Source organism: Empidonax traillii, unplaced genomic scaffold (assembly GCF_003031625.1).
Source record: "Empidonax traillii isolate 1590-97213 ecotype Southwest subspecies unplaced genomic scaffold, ASM303162v1 scaffold1307:size210176, whole genome shotgun sequence".
Taxonomy (NCBI): Eukaryota; Metazoa; Chordata; class Aves; order Passeriformes; family Tyrannidae; genus Empidonax; species Empidonax traillii.
This window is the reverse complement of record NW_020956500.1, coordinates 160248-184594: the sequence shown is the minus strand read 5'-3', so window position 1 is coordinate 184594 and position 24347 is coordinate 160248. Positions and strand designations below refer to the sequence as shown.

Below are 24347 nucleotides of genomic sequence, written 5' to 3'. Positions count from 1 at the left end.
TATTCAGCCCCACCTTAAAAATCTAGTTAAGAATTTCCTCGGGTCATTCATCTCCATGGATATGTTAAGAAATGGTCATAAACCTGCCCAGATCCACCTTGCATTTCACAAAGCAGAGATGGGTGAGAGCAGCTGAATGAGGGATGTAAAACACTGCTCATGTGCAGTGCCAGGATATGGCAGCAAACACCTCTGCTGCTGCTGCAGCATTTTAATTACCTTTCTGCAGCTTCTGCATAGTTAAGGCCATGCAGTGGAATTTTTATTCTAAGATCCAGTAAAACAGAATTTTAAGGCTTGAATATCTCTTTTAGCAAACTACAGAATTAAAAAAAAAAAAAAAAGAAGAAAAAGGCATTATCTATAATGCTCCTTAACCAGGAAACCATTTCCTTTTATTCTATCTTTGAATAACTTCATTTTACAGTTACCCTGCACATTTACATTTTACCTGTAGGAATCTATTTCTGAAAGCACATGTGATTTAAAATAAATCCAGGGGATAACTGTAGAATCTGCAAGTTAAACTTTTATCAGTCCTGACGTTTTTTAAAAATGCATTTTATAGGCAATTTCCTGTCACATGTTAACAGCAAAGTTAATGTAAATGTTTCAAACGTTCAACTATAAAAAGAATTAAGGTTGCATCACCTAAGAAAAATGTCTATTGATTTAGTAGAGCTACAAAAATCAATCCAGGACAGCCCCATTGATTTTTACAATCACAAGCTAAAAGGAATTGGATTCTGCTTTTCTTTTCTTTTCTTTTTTTTTCCCCTTTCCTTTTCTTCTCCTAACTGACAGTTGCACATAAACAAGAGATAAGAAGAAAAAGGGGACTTAAAGTTCCAGTTCTTATCAAGAAACCATCTCAAGGAAATACCTGTAGTCAGGATGGCTCTTGGGTATGTCCTTAGCACTACAGTACAATTAGCAGTACAGTTTCAATTGCTTCCATAAGTCAAGTGAATAAAAATGAACCAGTAAATCCCAGAATTATAAGACACCACACTGTAAATGCAACCGTATTTCTCACAATACAAACTTGTAAGGACTAGAAAGTACAAGATTTAATTCCTCTCAGCTCGTAAACAAACAAGTAGAAATTATTATACTAAAGACAATCTGCTACTAATATTCTGCTTTCGAGTATTTATGAATTTGCATGACATTATATCTTCCCCCTCGCTCCAGTTTCCCAACTCTGGATGTAGATATCATACCACCTTTTTGTGGAGAGGACCATCAGCACTGCCTTTACCACTTCCAGTCCAAAGTTACTCCCAACACATTACTTTGCCAATATCCTACAGCCCTTTTGCTGGAACCCCCACTGCCCCCATCTCTTGCATCGCAGATGGGCAATTTAGAAAGGCAGGTGAGGGAGAAAAGGCTGCCCGAGGTGGAAAGGCTGCTCTGGCTTTTCATTCCACTGGGGAAAATTTTCCAAAACGTGGCCAAAGCGATTTCCACCCCTTTCTACTGCAGAAATCTTGGAATGAATAATAAGGAAAACCAATTCAAGTACCTTCTCCTAACTTCTTAGTTTTTCACCCACACTTCAAAAAATCGTAATTTCACTCTGCTATATCAGACTATAACCAATCGTTGATCTATGCAGTGCAGATCTAAAAACAGCACCTTTCACAGAACTCAGATCACAGAATGGTTTGGGTTGGAAGGGACTTTAAAGATTATCCAGTTCCAACACTCTGTCGTGGGCAGGGACACCTTCCACTATCCCAGGTTGCTCCAAGCCCCATCCAACCTGGCCTTGAACACTTCCAGGGATGGAGCATCCACAGCTTCTCTGGGCAACCTGTGCCAGGGCCTCACCAATAATAACAATGCAATGCTTGCAAATATTCCAATTTTGGATTAACTGATAAAGTCTGGATTAAAAAAAAAAAAAAAAAAAAAAAAAGTATTGCCATCATATCCCACAGCTGGGCAACCATTCCAGGAGAAAACAAATACGAGGAAAAGCCTATGGAACAAACACCAATGTCTTACAGAAAATTTATTTCAAAGCACATTGGTGTATCATCCCTGCAGCTCCACAGCACCTCAGACACGTGTCACAAAACAGCAACCTCTCTTTTGAGCTCCAAAAATTTCAAACTGCCTCCAGCATTCTCCAAACACCAAAGTTTTTTGTTATTTTTCTCCTTTCATGAAGGAGGGCGACTGCTCAGCTGTCTCAGCCAGGAATTCTCTGTCCCAATCAGCCGTTTAGGAAGCAAGGCAAAGGCAGTTCAGATTTCCATCACAACCACACGATGCTGATCTTCCACACACAAGTGTGGTGAGATGCTCAGGGACACAGCATTGTTGTCATAAAAATTTACCTCGGGAGGAGAAGCCTGAGAGCAGTTTCCTTGTTTTGGATGAAGTGCTCAGAATCAGTAAGACAAGACTGTTCTGTGAGCTCCATGAATATCCCAGCCTCTGACGTGCTGTGTTTTCCCAGGTCCCCATCACTTGTGCTTCCCAGCACTCCCAGTTCCCATCCCTCCAGCTGGAGATGGGCTGACTGGCTTGGGAATTGATCAGCTGGTTTATGTTTCCCTGTGGGGAATGACTTATAAAAAAATCAAGTGTGTGCTAAATGAATAATTATGAAACAGCAAGCAGAAATGCCTGATAAATAATGAACTATCATATGCACTTCATCTCCAAGGAGAAATAATTTTAGCATATTAAATGTGCTGGGGAAAGTTTTACATGGGGGAAAAGTCATACAAAATGTATTTTCCACATTCCTTTAGGACAAGAACCACCCAATCTGATTAACTTTTTTTTTTTAATTCTTCCTCCCCCCCACTCCCTTTTGGTTTGGAGGGCAGGTGTGTGTGGGGATGGATCACCCTCCTCTAAAAGGCCTCCTATAAAAGCAAAAATATTTGAGTCATGTGTGAATCTGACCATCAAATAATTGAGCAGTCAAGTCTCAGGTGGTTAATCAGACTTGATCAATATGACCAGCACAACACATTCAGTTGATGGTTATGGAAAATGTATTGCTAAGTGCTGGAATTTTTTCATACATGCACCTTGTATCAAGACAGAATCTTAACTAAACCCAAAATCTATTACACCTAAATCTCTACTAAGTCTCAGAAACATCTGAAATATATAGATTTAGTTACTTCAAAAGAAAATGTGCCAAACCAGAACAAAACTCAATAAAAGATCCTCTGATCGTGTTATTTATGTAAAGTTCTTCAGTAACTTGGATGAGATCTACTAAAGCAAAACCACAATAAGTGAATTTACAAGGACAAGCAACATCATAAAAATCTCATGAAAAGCAAAACCGAGCTATGCAGCAGTATAAAATGAAATTATAAATGTTAATAAAGGCTTTATGAATATCAAGTTGCCCACACGTTCTCCACGGAAAAAAATCAGATTTAATGATTCCAGCAAAAAGGCACATTTTGATGCAACAATTAGGTTTCTGATAGTTCCACCTTGGAGAAATGGAAATGCTGGAACCCAGCATAAGCTTCCCTGCTGGACTTTTTGTGAAATTAGGTGCTGATTACACATATTCATTTTCTGGCTCAATAAGCTCCTTGCAGAGTGTTCAGACACTGCAGTGGCAAATAGATCATCTCTCAGAGAGTGCAGAGTGACAGGATCACAGACCTACACTGCAAACAACAGAACCTCCAAGCGTACATCACATAAACTTACAGCACCCACCGAGCAGCAAATCAGTAAGGTGATGTTTTATACAGCACTGGAGGGTGCCCTGGAGAAAAGGGGATATAAAAAAAAATCATATATGGTGCTCAATTTTGTATCTTCCTTTGAAGCCTCAGCCTTGTGATGGCCACATCAGTAAAAGACAGAGACGTAAGAAGAGCGACTGACTCGCTACAAATGAGTTGACTCATGAAGAGTGTGCATTACCTATGGATTTGCCAGCAATTCCATGGAAAATTCGCAACAAAATCCGCAGTTCAGGCTGCCGAGTCCACACAACATTTGTAACGTGAGTGACTTCCCAGCGAATGAATGAGATTCCTCTAAAATGTGCCTCATGAAACTCAATATATAACCACCCAGTGAAGCCAGACCCAACAGCCTGTTAACCTGAAACAGTTTTCTCCAAAACAGGTAATTCTAAGCTAATAAATGCAACCCTGCCGATTCCTGTCCTTTCCTGTCATAAAAACACAAGAGCTGGGTCAGAGTGAAGAGTAAAGAAATGCCCAAGAACCAGATGTTACCACGGGAGCCTTAAGGAACGACTGAAATAACGACTGGAAAGCAAAGCCCTGCTAAGAGTTTGGCAGGGAAAAACACGGACCACCAAAAAGTGTGGCCTGAAGAACCTCTGGTTAAAATTAGCAGTGATTTTAGATTTGGGTTTTTTTTAAATACAATGGTTCTAAAAAGAGTTGAGAGTCCCCTGGTCTTATAACCAGGAGGAATAAGGAGGAAGAAAAAAAAATAGAGAAGAAATTAACAGAGGACATAGATTGATGATGTAATAACTAGAATATTTTTGGCCAAGGCAAGTATTTGAAGGAGTAGACAAAAGTGGTCAAATGGGAGTAAGTAAGGCAATCCTGCACAAAGGAAGCTTAAAACTGAGACCAAACTAACACCCTCACCTCCAAAGTCCTAAAACTGCTTTTCTTTACAAAATCCCACTCCGTAGAGAATGAGAGCTTAAATATTTTCAGTAGTTTTCCCCCTACTTCAAAAATATTTAATTGCACTTTCTTGCCACGCAATTCCTAAGTTTCCTAGTTATTTTGGAAGAGGATGGTGCCAGGGGACAAAACCATGGGATTGGCAACAGCAAAAGCCTGCAGGGGAGGCCAGGAGGACAAGGATGTGAGAGGAATAAACTCCACAAGGCCCCTCTGGCTTCCCTATCCAAGCAGACTTGCAGGAAAGGTTGCAGACAGAAGATCTCTGAAAGGTGGATCCCACTTCCAGGCAGATCAGCTTTAGCAGCATCTTACTGAATTAGGAAGCATCTTAATTTATTATTAGTTTCTGATGTAATGCTGTATAAAACCACTATCTGATTATACACAAAACTCACACAGCTCAGTACAAACTGATACTCTGGGCTTCCTATCTCAATTCCACGAGAGATGTAAAATAAAAGATCTATGGATGTGAGACACCCTCTCTGGCTCCTCCAGCCTAAAGGGCTATTGCTGGGTTGGAGAAACAAAACAGTCACAAAACAAAGAAAAGAAAGAAAAATTCTCAAATCAGCCAAAGGGGAAAAAAAACCCAACCAAACACCAAAACCAAACAGAAACTCATCAAAACAAACAAAAAACCCCACCCAAACCAAACAAACAAGCAAACCAACCACCATGAAAACCAAACAAAAACCAAAACAAAACCCCACAGTCACCATTCCTCACAGACTCTAAGTAAGTGTAATGAGAAAAATGCAGGGCCAGCCACTTGAAAAAAGAACATAATTGTGTAACTTCACTGTTTAAATTTTATCCCTGGAAATTTTTAGCTCAACAGAAAAGGCTGAGAGGTGTTCAGAGCAAATGCATTACTAATCTCTCATTAAAGATGGATAAAATATTATGCAGTGAACTGCTACACTGAGCTCAAAATTTCAGGCTTCAGTTTCAAAGTGCTTTGTAACTTTTGTAAGTAAAATTTAAACACTTGCAAAAGCTCCAGGAAGATGATTACAATAATAATTTCCACTCTTGCAGTTCATCTACTGCAGGAAGGAAGGTAATTTCCAAAAGATACTAAATCCCCCAAAGACCATTGGAACTGCTGCAATTTTTGTCGTGTCACAAACTATCCCCCCCACTTTTTTCTTACACAAAAATCTATCACTACTTGCTGCATAATACTCAAAACAAACGAAAATATAAATAGAGGGGAGCACTCACAAGATGCCCTTTGAGAGAGAAATCCAAAACCTGACACACAGACCCAGGTGGGAACACAGGAGAGTCCCCAGCGAAGAGGCCAAAGGCTCTGGCAATGAGGCACCAACCAGAAAATGAAAATAAAAAATAATGTTCCTAATTTCTTCTTACTTGTCCAAGGAAACTAACAGGGAAGTAGAAACTTCTGTCTCCAGACACGTGGGGAAAGGACAGATGTAGTTCACAGCCTGGACTTTCTCCTTCTGTGTCCAAACATGAGCACAATTAAATTATCTTCCTTAAATTCTTGATAGTTGCAATAATTCCATTAATAACACGCTGTGTATGAGAAGGCCTGAGTGTAAAGTGGCCTTGATTTCTGGTTGGAATTAACAGTGTGAATTCAGATGCATCTTGAACAAACAGCTGGAATGCTGCTGGATTCAGAAACTCCCAAATAAATCTATTTGCCAGTGAATTTATTCCTCATATAAGTGGCTCATACAGAAAAGCTTATTTTACAGGGCATGGGCCACATTATAAAATTAAATCACTGATCCCAGTTAGGACTAAACCAGGAATACCCCTGGTAGTAGCTGTTTCCAGCTACTCTAACAAGTTCTTCAGTTGTGCCAGAGAGAAATGTCTCAATTAAAAACCATTTCCTTTCCTATAAAGGGTAAAAACACTACAAAAAATTTGTTAATCCATCACATTCCAATAGTCAACAATATCAGACTGCACATACGTGGACACCCTGAGTGCCTCAGTTTAAAAAGAAATAAACAATATAAATCTTGCAGGCTATGGAAGACTTCAAAGAGATCTCATGGGGTGGAACATGGGAAGGAAGCAGATTTAAGGAATATGGACTGAGTAGAAGACAGGAAAGAAGAAAAAATAAAGATACATATATATGTTATGTCTCATGCATAAATTTAAATCTGAATTTCCTATACTTTTTTGAGCCAATTGTTTTTTTCAGAAAATTAAAAAAAAACTACCTGGCAATTCAAGTATTTCGAGAAAAAAGGTCACTTGTTCCCCTCTACAGAGTGTAGATATGTGTAATTCTTAAGGGAAAAAAAAATGAATAGGTTAACACATATCCCCTGGAAACAACTCAATATTCAGTAGCCATTCAGTACCCTGGAGTCATCATGCTACTACACGAATACCTCCTAATAAAAGGATTTACTATTACCATAAGCAGGTACAATACATTTTCATCACTGCAGAGCAAGATGAAATGAATCAGAGAAATTAATTCCCGTTGCAAATCCCGTTTCTCCGAAACCCTCCACCGAGAACTTCGAGACAAACTGTTTCTACAAGCAGAAAAGTCTGACTTACAACCAGGTCTGTCAGGCGGCCACCAAGGCCACTCCATCACTCCCCTGGAGCCTCCTCCCCTTCCCCTTCCACTGACCCTGGTGTCTACAGAGCTGTTCCTCTCAGTTCTCACTCCTCTCTTCTCTGGCTGCAATTATTCCTACATAAGAACTTTTTTTTTTTTCACTACCACCCCTGCTGGGCTCAGCCTTGTTGGCCAGCAGTGGGTCCATCCTGGAGCTGGCTGGCAGTGGCTCCGTGGACATGGGAAAGCTTCTACAAGCTTCTCACAGAAGCCACCCCTGTATCCCCACTGCCACCAAAACCTGGCCACGCCAACCCAACAACTTTGTTTTATCCTCTCCCACACTAACAGCTTCTTAAGCGAAAATTAAGCTGTATTTCTTAGTTTAGAATGGTATGTATAATCAATTCCATCCACTTTCATCTTTAATTTATAAAGAACAATACATAAAGTAAGTGTCAAGGCTACTTTGTCATGATTGTGCTCTTTTTGCTAAATACATTTTTTTTCATAAGCCAAGAGTGAAAATTTGAGCAATTAGACCCTCGCTCCACATGGATCCAAGAAAACTAATTGAGAATAAAAATTCCAGGACTGACTTCATTTAGGGTATTAAAAAGATTTATTCTAAAAAACAGGATAAGGAACTATATCTACAAAAAGTAAATACATCTACAAAAAGTAAAATTTCTACCCAGCAGAGCAATATTTCTTGTGTACTCATCGAAGGTCATCTGCACAACATTGAATTAGTCTGGGTTGAATATGCTAAGTGTGAGTTACACAGGGTTTATAATGAGGTTATTAAGTAGTAAAGGGTTTGAGAAGCCACATCAGTGAGTACTGAAGAACTGCAGTAGTACAGAAAAAGAGACTAAAGAGAAAAAGTTCAATACATAAGGGGAAAATATTAATCACCCCGCTGAAAGAGCCAAGTAGAAGAGGACATATCCTCAAAATGTGAGAATTTGCTGCTCAGACACATAATATTCAGGAGCACCAACCACTGACGAGGTTGTGGGAAGAGATACTGAAAATTAATTTACCAAACAGGAAACTAAATACGGTAATTTAGACCATGTGCTCAGGGCAAAACTGTGCAAGACTTTTCTAAATATCTCTGGCTGAAAATCAAGGTCAGCTTTGAAATACCCCAGAAGTTCAGATCACCCCAGTTACATTTTGTTGCAATTTATAAAACAGTCAAAGATCCCTAAAAAAAAAATCTATTTGGATCCACTAAAAGGTGTGCACACAACAGAATCAATCTTCCAAGAAATTAACACACTAAACAAAGAACAAAACAACCCAAAAATACCCCTGTATCCATGCCCTGAATCCTCTGAACTGCAAACAAATCAGTCAACCTTCAGAAATCTGTACTGAAGGGAAATGGAGCAAAAACCTGCCATTGCTTTTGAGAGCGTGGATCCATTAGAATTAGGTTAATTAACACCTCAAAGCAAAATCTTGTAATTAGGCTATCATTTTCGTAATCAGGATTATTTTACATCCTTTCTAACTTTCGCAGATTGATGACACGCGGCAAATGAAGTTAAGGAAAAATTAGAAAGCGAGCAGGATTTTCACATCGCTCTCAAGAATGAAGCTAAGATGGATTACAAACTTCAATATCCAAATTGCTTCCAAAGTCATTAAAAACATACATATTTAATCACAGAGGTTGTGTATCTGTTTTCTCTTTTCCCTGGCAAATCTGATCGATGACAAAAAAACAAGCAATCCTGCTGCTGCTGCTTCCTCCCTGGCTCATAAAGTGAGAAATCCCATTATCGCAGTTTTTTTGTTCCTCCAGTAATTATTTTCCCAGTTTTATAACTCCTGGTGGACCTAAAAAGCATGTCCTAGAATTGTTAAGGTTGGATGTTTTAGTTCCAAGAATCCGATATTTGAGTTTAGTTTAAATTAGAATCATGGAATATTATTTACACTGTAAGTGCTACCACAAATAGACTCAAAATCTATACTGCCAGTAAATTGAAGACAATTTCTCTTTAATTGATAAGCCTTTGTACAGATGAAATGCATCCAAAGTCTTTAGGTTTCCATTAAAAGACAAAACTGAAATAATTCACATCATTCTTCTCTGATCTCCTTCCAATTTGTCAACAGCTTTTTTGAGAAGGGGGAATCCTTCCAATAATAATCTCATTAATGCTCTATTATAATGATAATACTGCCTAAATTTACTCTAAATCCACCAGCTGATCCACTTAAGGATCGTATCTTTGCTACAACAAGCTCACATTTAGTTGGATATCAGAATACTAAAAACATTTTTTCCAAGCTGACTCCCTGTTGAAGCACAATGCAAAAATATCCAAGCTTAGAATATCCTACTAATATAAATTATTATATTAGCACTTAGATCTGCTGCAATAACCTTGAAGCCTTTATTTTGAAGTCTTTAGTTCAACCACTGGGAAAAAAAATGTGTCAAACATTTTTAGTATACAAAACTTTATGATACCAACAGGAATTTGCTTATGAGCCAAAATGAAAATCCATTACCTCTTTTGTAACAAGGCCACCGGCTATTAACTATGCAATCATCTCTTAAAACAGAAGCTAATATACCTATCCTGCTTTAATTAGCATTTTTGACACTAAAAAGAAAATGCTGTCGTTTTCCAGTACATTTGTTGACTGCAAGAAATTTTGGAAGGGACAAAGCGTTCACAGGATATTCTGAAAAGAAACCTAAAACACGTAAAGTGCTTTTTGTGCAACCCAGAATCACCTAAAAAATGCAACCGAAGCTGATTTTCCTTCAAAACTTTTATATTTTTCCCCTTCTACAGAGATGACCCTGATTAAATCAACGGGACTGTTAAGAACCTGCTGAGCTGTGTATCTGTGGACAGGGAAAAGGCTCTTCAAGGACACAAGCAGAAGAGAGACTGCAATAATTAGTTTGATCTTCTTGATTCAGAGTTTGGAAATCCCAGGCAAGAACACCATTCTCTGAAAACTCTTCCGTGAGACAGCTGCTAGAAAGCCACGTGCAAGAATAGAACAGGGTCAGGAAACTGCCTAGACAAGTCCCCAACATGCTATTTGAGGAGACAGGATGAAGAGGATCGGGGACATTCCCAGGGTTCGGTGACGCAAATCCCTGCGGGAATTCTTCCCTAAACTTACAGGAAAGTGTCAGCCAGGTTGGATGGAGCTCTGAGCAACCTCCTCTGGTGGAAGGTGTCCCTGCCCATGGCAGGGCTTGGAAAGAGATGACCTTTAAGGTCCCTTTCAACCCAAACCATCTACGATTCTACAATTCTACGTAAGATTCGTCCAACTTCCCCCTTCCCTGACCTCTATACTTGATTTCATTTGTTCTCACAACAGAGACACCACCTGGAAATAGCAGCGAAACTTCTCACTGTTTATTCCAGCTTGATATTCAGTTATCTGCCTTTCCTTTTTTGGGTATGTATTATATTTCTTTTCAGTCACAGCATGAGTCCCATGAGAGCCTAATCAGCCATGACAGGGGAAACCTTCCAGCAGTTCTCTCTCTCCTGAAGTTGAAACCTGGGTTTCTCGTAAGGGTAACTGGTATCCCTGCTATCCAAGCAATGAGGTTTGGGGCTGGCATGTTAATTATATGGGTGTGTTAATTGTATTAACGTGCACAGTGTCCCACATGGAGCTCAGTCTCTCCATGGCACAGCTCTTCTCGTCCCTCTGTCTTTTCTCTCGGTTCCACTTTGATGAGATGATTTCCCAACGCTGCATCAAGTCAGATGGTTTATTTATTTATTTATTCACTGCTTTAGCAAGGACAGGCAGCAAATTTGCACTGGATATTGCAAGGACAGTGCACTGGATGTTGGCACTGGATAATGCAAGATCAGGTTGGACAGGGCTTGGAGCAACCCGGGATAGTGGAAGGTTCCCTGGCAGGGGGGTGGAACAGGATGGTCTTTAAGGTCCCTTCCAACCCAAACCATTCTATGATTCTATGATTCTTCTAAATATTCATGCCATACACAGCAAACCTGCTTCATAAGGGCAGACTCCCTGTCACACACTGAAGGGTCAAAGCAGCAAAAGCTTTTTTTAAAGTCAAAGTTTTTTTTAAGAGAAACTGCGAAGATTATTTTGCCTGTACTACAGAAAGTCAAAAACACCTTCTGGTGACCCTGAACCACTAATAATTTCCTAGTGATGAAGAAAACTGAAGAGTTATCAAACAGATGGACAATCCAGCATTTAATAGAAAGAATTACAAATCAGAGCAGGTTCATTTTAGCCACGAGCTTCTCCAGTCACCAGTTACCATGACACACCAATAACAAAATTTCTCACCATCTCCACACTGGCTTGGGTGGCACAAGAGAAGAACAAGCAGCCACCACATTGCATTGCTCTGAGTTAAGCACCATTATTCCATAAAAACAGAACCTGGGAGTAATGGATGAGACCCAAAACCCTTCATTCTCTCCCCCCCCCCCCAACAAATGCTGACCTGCAGATGCATAAACTCCAAAGTACAAACACATACATAAACACCTCCAAACAGTGAGTACAATCACTGGGAGGCACAGAGTGACAAGGTCCAGACCTTACACAACACCACACGCTATAAATAGTCTGCAGTTTTCAAGCAAGGCAGAGTAAAAATAGATTTAAAAAAAAAAAAGATAAAAAAAGATAAAATTTAGCTAAAGGTTCTCTAAGCCAACACAAAAAGTCTCCAGGCTGAGAAGATCCCAACCAGAGCTGGCAGAGAGGCAGGGATGTTACTGAATCCAATGGCAAAGAAACACTGTGATGGCCAGAGTGCAGCAGATGTTTTTTGCAGAATCCAATGGCTGAAAAAAATACCCTGAAGTAAAAAAGGCAGCTGATGGTTTTTAGTTCAGAAGTTGTTTTAAGCAATACACAGAAAAAAAAAAAAACAGGCCAAGAGGAAATAACCCCAAGTCGTGCTGGGGAGGTTTAGATTGGACATCAAGAGAAATTTCTTCACAGAAAGGGATGTCCAGCCCAGGGGCAGTGGTGGAGTTCCCATCCCTGGAGGGATTTAAAAGCCCTGTGGATGTGGCACTTGGGGACAGGGGTCAGTGCTGGGGGAATGGTTGGACTCAGTGACCTCAGAGGGCTTTTCCAACCCAAACAATTCTACGGTTCTATAATGCTGGAGAAAGAAAGGAGGATTCTGTTCCTACTCAACATAATAATTACATAAAAAAACTTGAAAAAAAAAAAAAGGAATTTGAAAAAAAATTTTCATTCAGTTGAAGTTGGAGGAAAAAAAAGTTGCATCTTTGTTTTCTGATACGATTCGACTTCAAGTCCCTGACATGAAAGGCCATCACCTCATCCATGCCAGGGAAAACTGGTGCACAGTCCAACCTCCCACACCCCCAGAAGCACCACAGATTTGGGACTGTTCTGATAGAAAGAGCATAAACAGAAATTAGTTTCACTTTTGGGAGAAAAGTCCTGCTCAGGTAAAAAAAAAAAATAAAATAAAATAATATTGACCTTATTGCACAGCTGAACTGAGCTTTTTCCCTTAGGTCTGTCATGAAAACAACTTCACTTAAATCCAGCTATCAAACACAGAAACTGCTCAAAGATTTTGCCCAGTTACTAAAACCAGGGCAACAAATATCAGGTGTAAAGTGCTCCATCACCCAACTTTTCCCAAACTTTCAGACATTCAGCAGCCCTCGGAAAGGGAGCTGTGTCCGTGCACAGCTGTGGTTCAGGTGCAGCTTCTCTGACAACATTAATCAATAATGCAATTCTCATGAAAAACAGCACACCAGATTTAGGGTTCAAACGCTATGAAAACAAGGTTCACTGAATATGAATAATATCCAGTGAACTGGAATGGTTGGGAATATATTTATATATATATTTATATTTCTTGGCAATATAGAAATCAGTCCATTTTCCAAATACACTGCACAAGGGACTGGATTAATCACAAGCTCAAGAAGAATAACACAGACACGATTATTATTATTTTCTATAGAAATGCACTAATTAAAACTATTTGGAATTTTATCTAATGACTTATTTATTTTATAGATACAGACAATTTTACTGAGTTATACTGCATAAAAAATATGCAAAATCATTAATCAATTTTTTTTTGTCTGCCTTACAACATATTGTTCCCTCATTTAAGTCACTCTAACAGCATTTTAAAATTATTGGACAAAACCCACAAAACATGCACTGCAATTCCAAACTGTCTTTTCACAGCAAATCTAGAAGGACAAAAATGTGTCATACTGAGGGAAAACATAATCAGTCATGAACAATCTGCAACAGGAACACTCACCATTATCGGTGTTATTGTTAAACCTCTGCAATAATAAATAACAGCCCAGAAATACAAAGATTCTGAAAGGCACAACCACTGCACAGCTCTGGCAATAAAGGCACAGCTGTAAACCAGCCACCCTGCTATTTAAAATTCCTGGGCAAAACTAATGAAAAGAACCACAGATTGACATTAGAAGATTTAAATCCTAGAGAAAGAGCAAATGTCATCTTCAAAAACTAGACACAAGTCCTTCATTTTTTTCATCCCTGTGTTCACACATGAGTATTTTTACTGTTTTTCAAAAAAAATATTTGCATGGATGTTGCTGGTTTATAGTTGAGATTTATTTGTGGGTGTTTTTTTTTAATCTCCTTAAGATATAGAAATTGTGTTCATATTTCTATTTAATTAGCACTCAAAACCACCAGAAACAAACAAACAAAAATATATCCCACCTCCTTATGGCCTCAAAAAGTGTTATTTTTCAGCCATACCTAAAACACCATGCAATTGCAGTTAAACCATTCCTAAAATTGTGATTCTTTCTTCTTATAGAAAACACCCACAAATAAAACAAATAAATCTGTAAAAAAATAAACAAATAAAGTTGCAATTCACCTGGGTTACTGTGCATGAAGGTGGAGTAAGAGGTAGCAACCCTTACTCCTGTAACCCTTGAGAATATGTTTTAGTTATAAACTTCCTTATAAAAATTTCATAGAATTAAAAATTCTAAGGTTTATAGTAAATGAAGGTTAGCTGCTACAAACTCTCAGGAAAAAAAAAAAATTAGCAATAAATCCAATTACCTTTTCCTTTCAGCTAACTGTGACACTTTAGCCAGAGAAAAGAAACATATTTCAATCAGTAATTTCCATGTTGCTGAGAAGAGAAATTCTAATAATTTCTTCAATCACGTATTTCTCAGAAGAATCTCAGTAAGGGCAAGTTGATGAAAGACATGTGGAGGGCATATCTTTTACTCTTTAACCACGACAACAAGCACTGGGAACACGAGTACCCCAGCAAGCTCCAATCTTCTTACACCTCTGACAGCCAGACAAAAGTTTTAATTAGTTTCCTAGTTCAGGGCTTCCTAGAATAAATGCAATTCTGTCATTTCTAATGTGTTCTCACCATCAGTTAATGGATTTTAGGATTTTTTTTTTTCTTTGTCCCCTTCAGTTCAGACAACCTTCTTGCGTTATAATTTCTTCTAAATCAGTTCTTAGGTTATCCATATTTTCTCATCTGGAACACAAATGAGCTTTTCTAAAATTCAGTTTTAATGCACCTTTCTCTTCTCCTGACTGACTGAGGTGTTCTTTTTCAAACCCACATCACATTTCTGTACCACTCTCCAAAATTTCAGTGGAAACCAGTTGATGTGCCACCATTTGAAAATCTGTCAGTCCTGTGCCTATATATACACACTGAGTTCAGAGTCAGTTCCCAAACACACTCCCCCAGATAACAAAGACTAAATTATCACTTTTTGGAGTCCTAAGACTTGTGTACAACCATTTCCAGTTTTTCAAGCATTCTCCAAAATCACACACAGCCCGGAGAACAAGAGGGTGCTCTGAATATTGAAGCGTGAATGCCAAAATCAAGTATGAATTTCTCTTGGGGGGGTGCTAGAAATCACAGGAGCAGGCAAATTTTGGGTGTACAGGACTAGGGATGTCATCAAATCCAAACTCCTGGCCAAAACTCCTCTACAACTCCCTGACAGGTGGGTGTAGCCAGGTGGGGATTGGCCTCTTCTCCCACGTCACAAGAGACTGGACACAATGAAACAGCCTCAAGCTGTGCAGGGGAGGTTCAGGCTGGACATCAGGAAGAATTTCTCCAGTGAAATGGCTGTCAGGCATTGGAAGGGGCTGCCCAGGGAGGTGGTGGAATCCCCGTTCCTGGAACTGTCCACAAAACAACCAGACGTGGTGCTCAGAGCTGTGGTTTAGTTGAAAGGGTGGGGATTGGTTAAAACTGGATGATCTTGGAAGCCTTTTCCAACCTAAATGATCCTGTGATTCTATGAAAGGAGAGCTGCTTTCAAAGGCAGATGTGGTTGCTCAGGAACTTCAGCAGCAAAGTTCTGTTGCATGTTGGGCCATTAAATCTCTCTCTTCTCTCCAGTGACCTCTATTTAATGACTCATGGAAGAACCATCTCTATGATTTCTTTGCCAAGCGGCTCACGTGAATCTGCAAAGTGGACTTCATGCTTCAAACAAAATTGAATGGGATTAATTTATTTATTTGCCAAAATAAAGTTTTCAAATTGGGTGTTCTCTTCAGGAAGGAAGCTGCTTTGAAACTTCCTAAGGAGATCCAAATCTCTGCACGTGGAATGTGCACATGGTTGCCTTGTGGAGGCTGTCACTGCACAGGCAGATTGAGATCGAAGCCCAAACAGGGGTAAACGAGATGCTATTCTTGACTTGACCAGACTGCAAATGCAATTTTAGGCTTTGCAAAAAAAAAATAAAAAGCTTTTAAACTGGGAGCATCCCTAACTTATCTGAGAAAAACAGAAAGAGCAGCTGAACAACTTCAGCTAAAAATGCAACAGATAAACACAATCTGAAGGTAACACATTTCTCATCACTTGAAGCTTTCATGGTGATGTTTGTGTGGCTCACACAAAACATGCTTTAGTCAAACATCTACCAGATTAAAGTACAGGGAAATAAGTAAAGCTACTTATTTCTTTAATGCAGGAAATTAAACCACGTGTCCAAAAAGGGGGTTTTATATGTTCATATTATCTAGAAACCCATGAAAAGAAGAAATCAGAATGAAGATATTCATAAACGTTGAAGAAAGCAATAACCCAACAGTTCTCTCCCCTCTCTTGGCAGCATTTTATTTTCTTTAGTCTTCTTGTCAAACTGCTGAAATAGAAATACATTGTTCCTCATCAAAACAAGAACTTGAGAACCAAAGTTGTCATCACTGAAGAAAACCATGTCTTGTAGTTCAGCTTGTAATTTCCTGATTTAAACTTGTTGAGGCACTCCATCCAACACAAAGCTAGCTAAACCCAGTCAACCCAAGCAGCTTGTGAAACTGTGAACTTACAATGGCATTTTAACTTGTTGGCTGATGCATTCTCTTCTCTGGGCAAGTTGTTGGAAAATAAAGTGAAAGGGAAACACGAAATTCCCTCACAGAACACTCAGTAACTTTCTCATCTCACAACAGATTGTGCTGCACAGCAGCTTCAAATGCTGTACCAACACTGGTATCAGAATAACTGAGAGCTTGTAATCTCATTTTTAGTCAGTTTTACAGTGAATTCAGCATTCTGGTCTGTCTTTCATATCAACAACAAAGATATAAAGGTTTATAATGCAAGTTAATTACCCTGTTATCACCAACTACATGAAATGAAACATCTCTCTGCCTTTGAGTCTGTAATATCTGTACATGGTTAGAAACTTTCATGTCCAGAATAATTTGTGGAAAAATAACATTTCCCCCCACCCCCAAAACAAAGAAAAAATACTAAACGTCATTTCTTTGCACAGTGACTCAATTTAAGAGCATAGGAACTATGCAGACACGTCATTTCTGGGGGTAATTAAAGATTTATTCTTAAAACAGAGGCATCAAGTCTATTCTCACACTCAAATGAAGGCCTGCATTTCTATCCAGCAGACCAATGTCAAGATTCACAGTGTCAAGACCCACAATGTCTACAAGAGAACTGTTAGTACCAGGTGGATGGACAGATGGGGATAGCTGGCATTCATTTTTAATATGAGCATTCCTGGAAGAAAAATGACTTCTGTATGTATTTTAAATAATGGAGCTTCCCATCTTGAAGGTTACTAAATTATGCAACCGTTTTTTTTCCCATTATTAACATCAGCTCAGGAACAGGAAGGCACCAGGCCTTGACATCTTCCCAGCGATGGCAGCATGAAATGAAACAGGTTTTAAGAGTTTCTGCAGTTGGGTTGGTTGGTTTTGTTTGGGTTTTTTTTTTTGAGTCTGTCTTCCATAGTGTAATAACAAACCAGGAGCATGTCCTCTTAGATCAGCTGTTTCATGAATTTCTAAATTGCTTTAAGACAGACCTATGTAAATAGCTGTTGCTACTGTATTCCTGCTCGGGCTTTGGGACTATAAATTATTTAGAACAAGAGCTTCCAAAACATGTTTGAACAGAGCTTTCCACCAGAGATCACGAACAAAAGCTGCTCACGTTTTTATCACCAAATATTATTAAGATAATTACTTCAAATGAGTAAATACAGCATCAGGCTAAGGGAAGAAGCAAAACAAGCCAAAGATACTTGCCTGGGTAACAAGTGGCTCCAGCAGCCTCTCCACTGTGAGGGTCCTGATTTCCAAACTTTTGGGGTCCCATTTCAAAATGATAGGTGACGTTGCAGAAGTCATACTCCCTGGAACAGACAAAATTACACAAGCATCCTTGAGAATTATTAGTGTAACAACCAAATACTCCATATCATTTACTTAGAGAATAAATATAAATATTCACATATAAAATAAACCTCCATAACCCTGCCAGTGTTCCTCTACTCCCAAGAACTCCCAGGTGCACTGCTGCCACATCCTCTGAGGGCTTAAACGTTTATATTCAGAATTCTTTTTCCTCCTGTAGCCCTTAAGGACAGACACTCCAACACCACAGCAGATGGACATGTTCTGAAGGAACAATGCAGGGAGCAGGTTTATCCTGAAGGAGCACAGTCCAAACAGAATCCAAACTGGAGCAGGGGAAAAGCGCGAGGCAGGATGGGGAGTGTGTAGGACTCCAGCCCCTGAAGCTTCCAGCCCACAGGCTTGGCGAGGAGTTTTACTTTAATACAGATTTAGGATTCTTTAATACCTCGAGATGGCTTCAAGAGAGAAAGCCACAGACTTGTTCCCAAGGGATTTCTTTATTAATTTCGGGGAGCAAATAAAGGGAACTTGGCCAAAGTTCAAAAGGACACCACAAAAGCTACACATAAATGTTCCACTGACTCAGCATACACTATTAATCCACAACCCCTGAGTCAAAATCCAACCAATTCACCACTCAAGATCCAATCTCTCTGACCCACCATCCACTCTGGGGCTCCAGGTCAGTGTGAGGGCAGTGTCCTCAGTGCCCCAGTCTGAGCTGGGTCAGGGGCTACAGGAGCTGTGGGGTGTTACAGTTTTCCCAGCTGCTCCAGAGCTTCCCTGCGTGGGCTCCAGGGGCTGCCATAAGGGACACGATACCATCCCACCTGGTTGGATCCATCCCTTCCCCCTCCACACACACACACTCCCCACAAGGCAGTTCTGACCCAATAATCACTGATCTGGTGTCTAACAGAGTGTTATGAACTTACTGCAACCCCCAAATCCCCCTGCGCTGCCCAGAGTGGGGGATCAGAAGCGGAGACTGGGTGAAAAGTCAGGGCGGAGGAAGGTGGTTTGGATTTTGCCCTTTTCTTCTTCTCTTTTAATTAGCAATAAATCTTAAAATCGTTTCCCCCAAGTCTGTTTTGCCTGTGACAGTGATTGGCAAACGATCACCCTGACTTTATCTCCACCTGTGAGGTTTCCATCCTGTTTTCTCCCCCCTGCCCTGCCAAGGATGGGGAGTGAGGAGCAGCTCAGTGGGCACTTGGCTGCCAGACAAGGTCGGCCCACCCACACGTGGAATAAAACAAATTCAACAGCTCTGTTCAGAGTTTTGAACAGAACTTCCCCACGGTGTTCAGCATTTCTTAATGTTGCATCAAAAAGAGCAGAACTGATTTAACAACAAAAAGGATTCTCCAGACCCCCTGAGACTTAAAATCTTAAACAAGGCCTAAAATGAAGGCAGCAGCGAGTGGCTGTCATTTTTATTTTTTTTTTCCCCCCATTTCAGGTTTTTATGCAATTTTCTAGACAGTTGGCTTCATTTTTGAAATTCCAGGTACAGAGAAGCCCAGCTGTCAGGTTGTAAGAGACAACAAATGCACCTCATTGAGCTGGAAAGTGATTTTGTAGAAGTATTTGGTGACAAGCGAAGCCACATGTAAACTAACTTGTCAATAAAAAACAAGAAGACAGAAAAGTTTGATGTAAAAACGTTCTTTTTGAATCGCTCGGGTTGAGATATTTCCCTTTATTTTAAGATGAAAATAATAAAAAAAAAATAAGTTTAATAAGAACTCTAACAGGGAAAGATAATATAATAGTATCATATTGGACATTGCTTAGGTGAGATTCAAGTCAAGCCCTGAGAATATAATATCCCAAAAGTTTTAAGTTGTTTTCTCCAGAAAACAACGTTTAACCAACAAGGTAATTTCGGTAATAAAACATAAAAATAAATAAATAAATACTCCACCACCACAATTAAGTGAACACAATCAAAAGACATTCAGCTATTGCTCCTTGAATCACAATCCACCTCATAAAGCTCTATTCAATAAGGTACATACTCAGGACTTAGCAACATTATCTGGTATCTACAAAATAAATTCTGCTGCTTTATTCAGGAGAATGTCTTGACTGATTACTATCAATCAAAATTAAAGCCTCTGCAAAATCCATTCACAGGCTGCAAAAAGATTCCGTGTCAAAATATTTGCTCGAAAAGAGGCAGACCAGAACTCCCTAATCAATGTATTTATAAATCACATATAAAACCCACCCTCAGGGTCTTCTTATTTGCAAACATTCGGTGATGGAATTATCTGATAATACCTGGTGTGTGTGCTACAATCAGGATTATTCAGTTTCCATCCTTCTGCAAAAAATCCTTAGGTTTCCTGTTTTACAGTGTGAAAACACCCAGATGAGACTAAAGAAAACCACGAGGCAGTTTCTGGTTGCTCTGAACGTGGCTGATGTGGGAGCCAAGCCCATTTTTTCCAACAGACAATATTTATTAATCTCTCAGAACCCATTTCCTTTTTATGGAAGGATGGTTGACACTCCAGTTGGCCTCTGGATTCAAAAAATAAGTCTGAAGTGGACAATTATTCTAGTCAATAATTTGTGAGTTATGGCACTTTCAAATGTGTCACATGGTCTTTCTTTTTAATAAACCCACTTTTCCTCACTATTACCACGGGTACTCAAACATGCATTTGTCATAATAAAAAAAAAAAAAAAAATAAATCCAAAGCTGTATCACAGTCCAAAGCCCACAAAAGCAAATTAATTTCAGTGGATGACAATCACACAGGTGAGACTAAAGATAACCCGGATAATCAGCTGTTACAATCAGAACACGGCCTCAGATTCAACCTTTACCAAAAGAATAAAACAAATATCCCTCAGAACTCAATATAAAAGGGTGAGCAATGCTTTCAAATATAAAAAGATACCTACAAGAAAAAGCCTTACTAAAAACTTCTAAGATACTTTTTTATTTGCAATAAAATCCACCCCACAACAGCAAATAAGTAAAAATAACAAGTCAAATCAATGCATTTTCCTCAACATTCCTCCAGCTGCTGTCACAACAGCAATTTTAAATGACAAGACTAAAAAGGAGCCACCTACCCAAGTGTGTGTATGCGAACAGATGGAATATTTCTCCCTTACCATTTCTGCCATGAACTTCCCAGACCAAAGAGGTGAACAGGGACTGCTCAGTTGGATCAAGGACAGGTTGCTAAGAATATCTTACAACTATTTGACCAAAGAATCCCCAAACAAGCAGCTTTAAGTGCTTCAATGAAAACACAAATTGCTTCACAGCTTACACCTGGCCTGGATTGTGCAGCACCTGTGAGGAAGATAACCTCTGTGAGCAGAGGATAATGGCATCCCATAGTATTTTTCATATAAAGATGAAAGTATATTATGATAGAGAGAACACTGGCAGATGTTTAGTAAAAGATTTCCTTTCCTATTATCTTCTAGACTAGACTGATACTACTCTTTTCATAAGGAGCTTAATTTTTCTGCTTTCTCATTGAGTTATTTGTTGTCATCCTGACCACTTATTGTCATTTTTTGAATGCTCAGCAACATATTTATGAAACCAATCCATTCTTTTTTTTCCAAATGAGACATCAGATTTCTTGTCTGAGTCCCAACCCCCAATTCAGAAATATGTACCAATTGTTCTTCGGGGTAAACCCCACGGAATGAAAATTCACTTGCTGATTTTATTATTGCACAGTTAAGGAAACATTGTTAGCAGAAAGCTTCTGTGAAACTTAATCTCTGTTTTTCACCTGTGTTATCAATAGGCTGAGTGTGATTATTAATCCTGCATTTTAAAATTGATATTGTTAATTAGGAAACTATGTCAATAGTGCTGTAATAACACTGCTATAGAAGTACACACACATTGCTCTCCTAACCCTGAAATCAGCTCCACACTTTTTTCAAGAATACATTTAAGGAATTCTATTGCCTAACTGTTTGTTTTGCTCCTGGAGCATGAGCCAAAACATCTTTTAAAGCTTTTTAGCTTTTCCCAAATACAGCAATAGAGAAATGTCTCTATCCAGTTCAGTAATGTTCAGCGTGAGCATTTGTTTAGGCAGTTTGTCTTCAAAGCCTATCTATAGAGAAAGTAAGTATTTACTTCAGTAAATACTAACAAGCATTTACTTGAACAAGTGGAACACGCAGATTGCTGTATTAGAACCAAATTCCACATCAGTGGAATTCTTCATTTTATGACAGTCACCAAAAATCTGACCCCACACCACTGCCATCACCAACCTTATGATTACTACTGATACACAAACATCTGATAACGCAGCAGAGAAAGAAACAAATACCATATAGCGGCTGTTGTTAATACATCGACACACACTGCTATAGACACATCAACACAAGACTACCCTATTCCTACCAAGGCTCAAACAACACCTGGGCCTTGGATAGATGTCACTCATCAAGTAGTTGAGGCACACGAGCGAGCGTGGAAAACATTCCACGAGCAAGCATTTCTTCTCCGGTGACCAAACAATCCTTCCATTCACCTAACGTTGTCTCATCTTCTAAATCATCCCCAGCAGGGTGTAACAGTAAAGATATTTTAAATCTACATAAGCAAAAGCAACATTTACCGAAGCAAAGTGATAATTTTTTTTAGAAACGGAAACAATGCCAGTCTTGAACAGGCCTTCAGTTAGGAGTCCAGCTCAAGTCTGCAATGCAGAACAGTGCAGGCATGAAGGACAGATGCTAAACGTTTTATACTGAATGAAGTAAAAACCCATTCCACCTGACTCACAGCAAAGCTGTAGGATTAACCTGGTGGTAATACTGGACTGGCAGTGCTGGCAGCCCAAGTTTGTTCTTCCAACAGTCTATTTTCTACTGGAAAGCAAAAAAAAAATGATTTTCATTAGTGGATTAGAAGGATGTCCAGCAAGGTAGAACATCAGTAAGTTGAGAGGAGTCAAAAGGCAAGATAATAATAATTTTGCCTGTGTTTCCAAGTAGTAAATTAAAAATACTAGATTTTTAATACTAAATTTATAATACCTAATCCTTCCAGGCATTTATACGGACCACTAAAAGAAAATAAAAGTGCTTAACAAATGATTCTCCCACATCAGTCACCATCTCAACTTGCAGTCCCCGTGTCCAGACTAGCAGGGCACTTCCACGTGTTTTAAACCCACCTGACCTTCCAGCTCAGCTCTTCCTGCATGTTTGCATCCTTTGCCCCTGGTAACAGGGCTATGGGTTACACCAAGAACATAACCTGGTGGACCTCTAACTGATCCTACAGATTGAAAACAAGTGTTCAGCTCCCTGCCTGACTTGGGAGCCACGTGATGACAGCACAGGTAACAAGCCAAGCTCCCGGTCCAGCAGCAGAGGTGGAGGGCAGGGCAGCCCCCTCCAGCAGCAGCACGGACACAAACTGGTCTAGGATGAGTTAGAAACCGAAAAACAGTCTGTGGTTCCTTAGTTCACATCCCAAGACTGAGAACCGCGTCAAAACAAACACCTCCCTGCACGGAGACAGATTTCAGTGAGGAATCCATAATTCCTTACAGCAGGATACACAGTCTCTTGAGACAGACACAGAAACAATCTGACTGATCTCACAGACGTTTATATGCTTCACTGGGAGCTGGAAATCCAAATATGTGAATGGCTGTACCCTTGAGTCAGCCTTCAGAGCATAACAGCATTTGGAGATGCACAAACTGGCTGTGGATTCCCTTGTACAAGTACAGGGTAAACTGGAGCATAGGACCAGCTAATTCAGATATTAGAAACACCAAAACCACACACAGTCCTAGAGAGTCCACAACCTGGCTGACCTGGCTGGCAGGGGGCTGTAATTATATATATATATATATATATATGTGTGTGTGTGTGTGTATATATATATATATATATATATATATATATATATAAATACATACCTGGTGTTATACATAGCTGAGATTCTGCTACCTTACATTTATCTGCAGTGTTGAGCAATGCAGTTGTGCCTGTGCTCTGACCTGAGCAGCTGTAAAGTGTGGTTGCAAGAGCTCTGATACTCCAGGGATCCCGGTTTCCAGCACTATTCCCAAACCATTTGCCCACTCTCTGCCTCTGCTAGCACAGGAATACAAATAGAGACAGAAGGACAAAAAGCAGGAGAGCATAACAACTGCAAAGCAGGGAAATAAAGGGAAAATACTAAGAGGACACAGACTAACAATGAGGAGTAAAAGTGCAGTGGAAGAGGGAATAGAGAACATCCCTTTCTGCAGATAAAAGCACTTATCATCAGTCAGTGACAGCCCAGTACAGCCTCCAGCAGATCTGGCTGAAACAATCAGAGTTCAAACCAGCAGTTCCCATCACCTTGCTTAAAAAAAAGAGGAAAGTAAAAA

General features: G+C 39.5%; 1 protein-coding gene across 1 annotated transcript in view; it reads right to left on the bottom strand.

Moving 5' to 3' along the window:
* The window catches only part of LOC114069599 (catenin alpha-2-like), a gene marked incomplete at its 3' end in the record, with an annotated part of 92400 nt that overhangs the window by 17938 nt on the left and 50115 nt on the right, over positions 1-24347 (bottom strand). The window contains exon 2 of the mRNA XM_027906496.1: positions 17845-17951. Coding sequence (XP_027762297.1) covers positions 17845-17951 — 107 coding nt within the window. The remainder of the gene's footprint in view (positions 1-17844; positions 17952-24347) is intronic.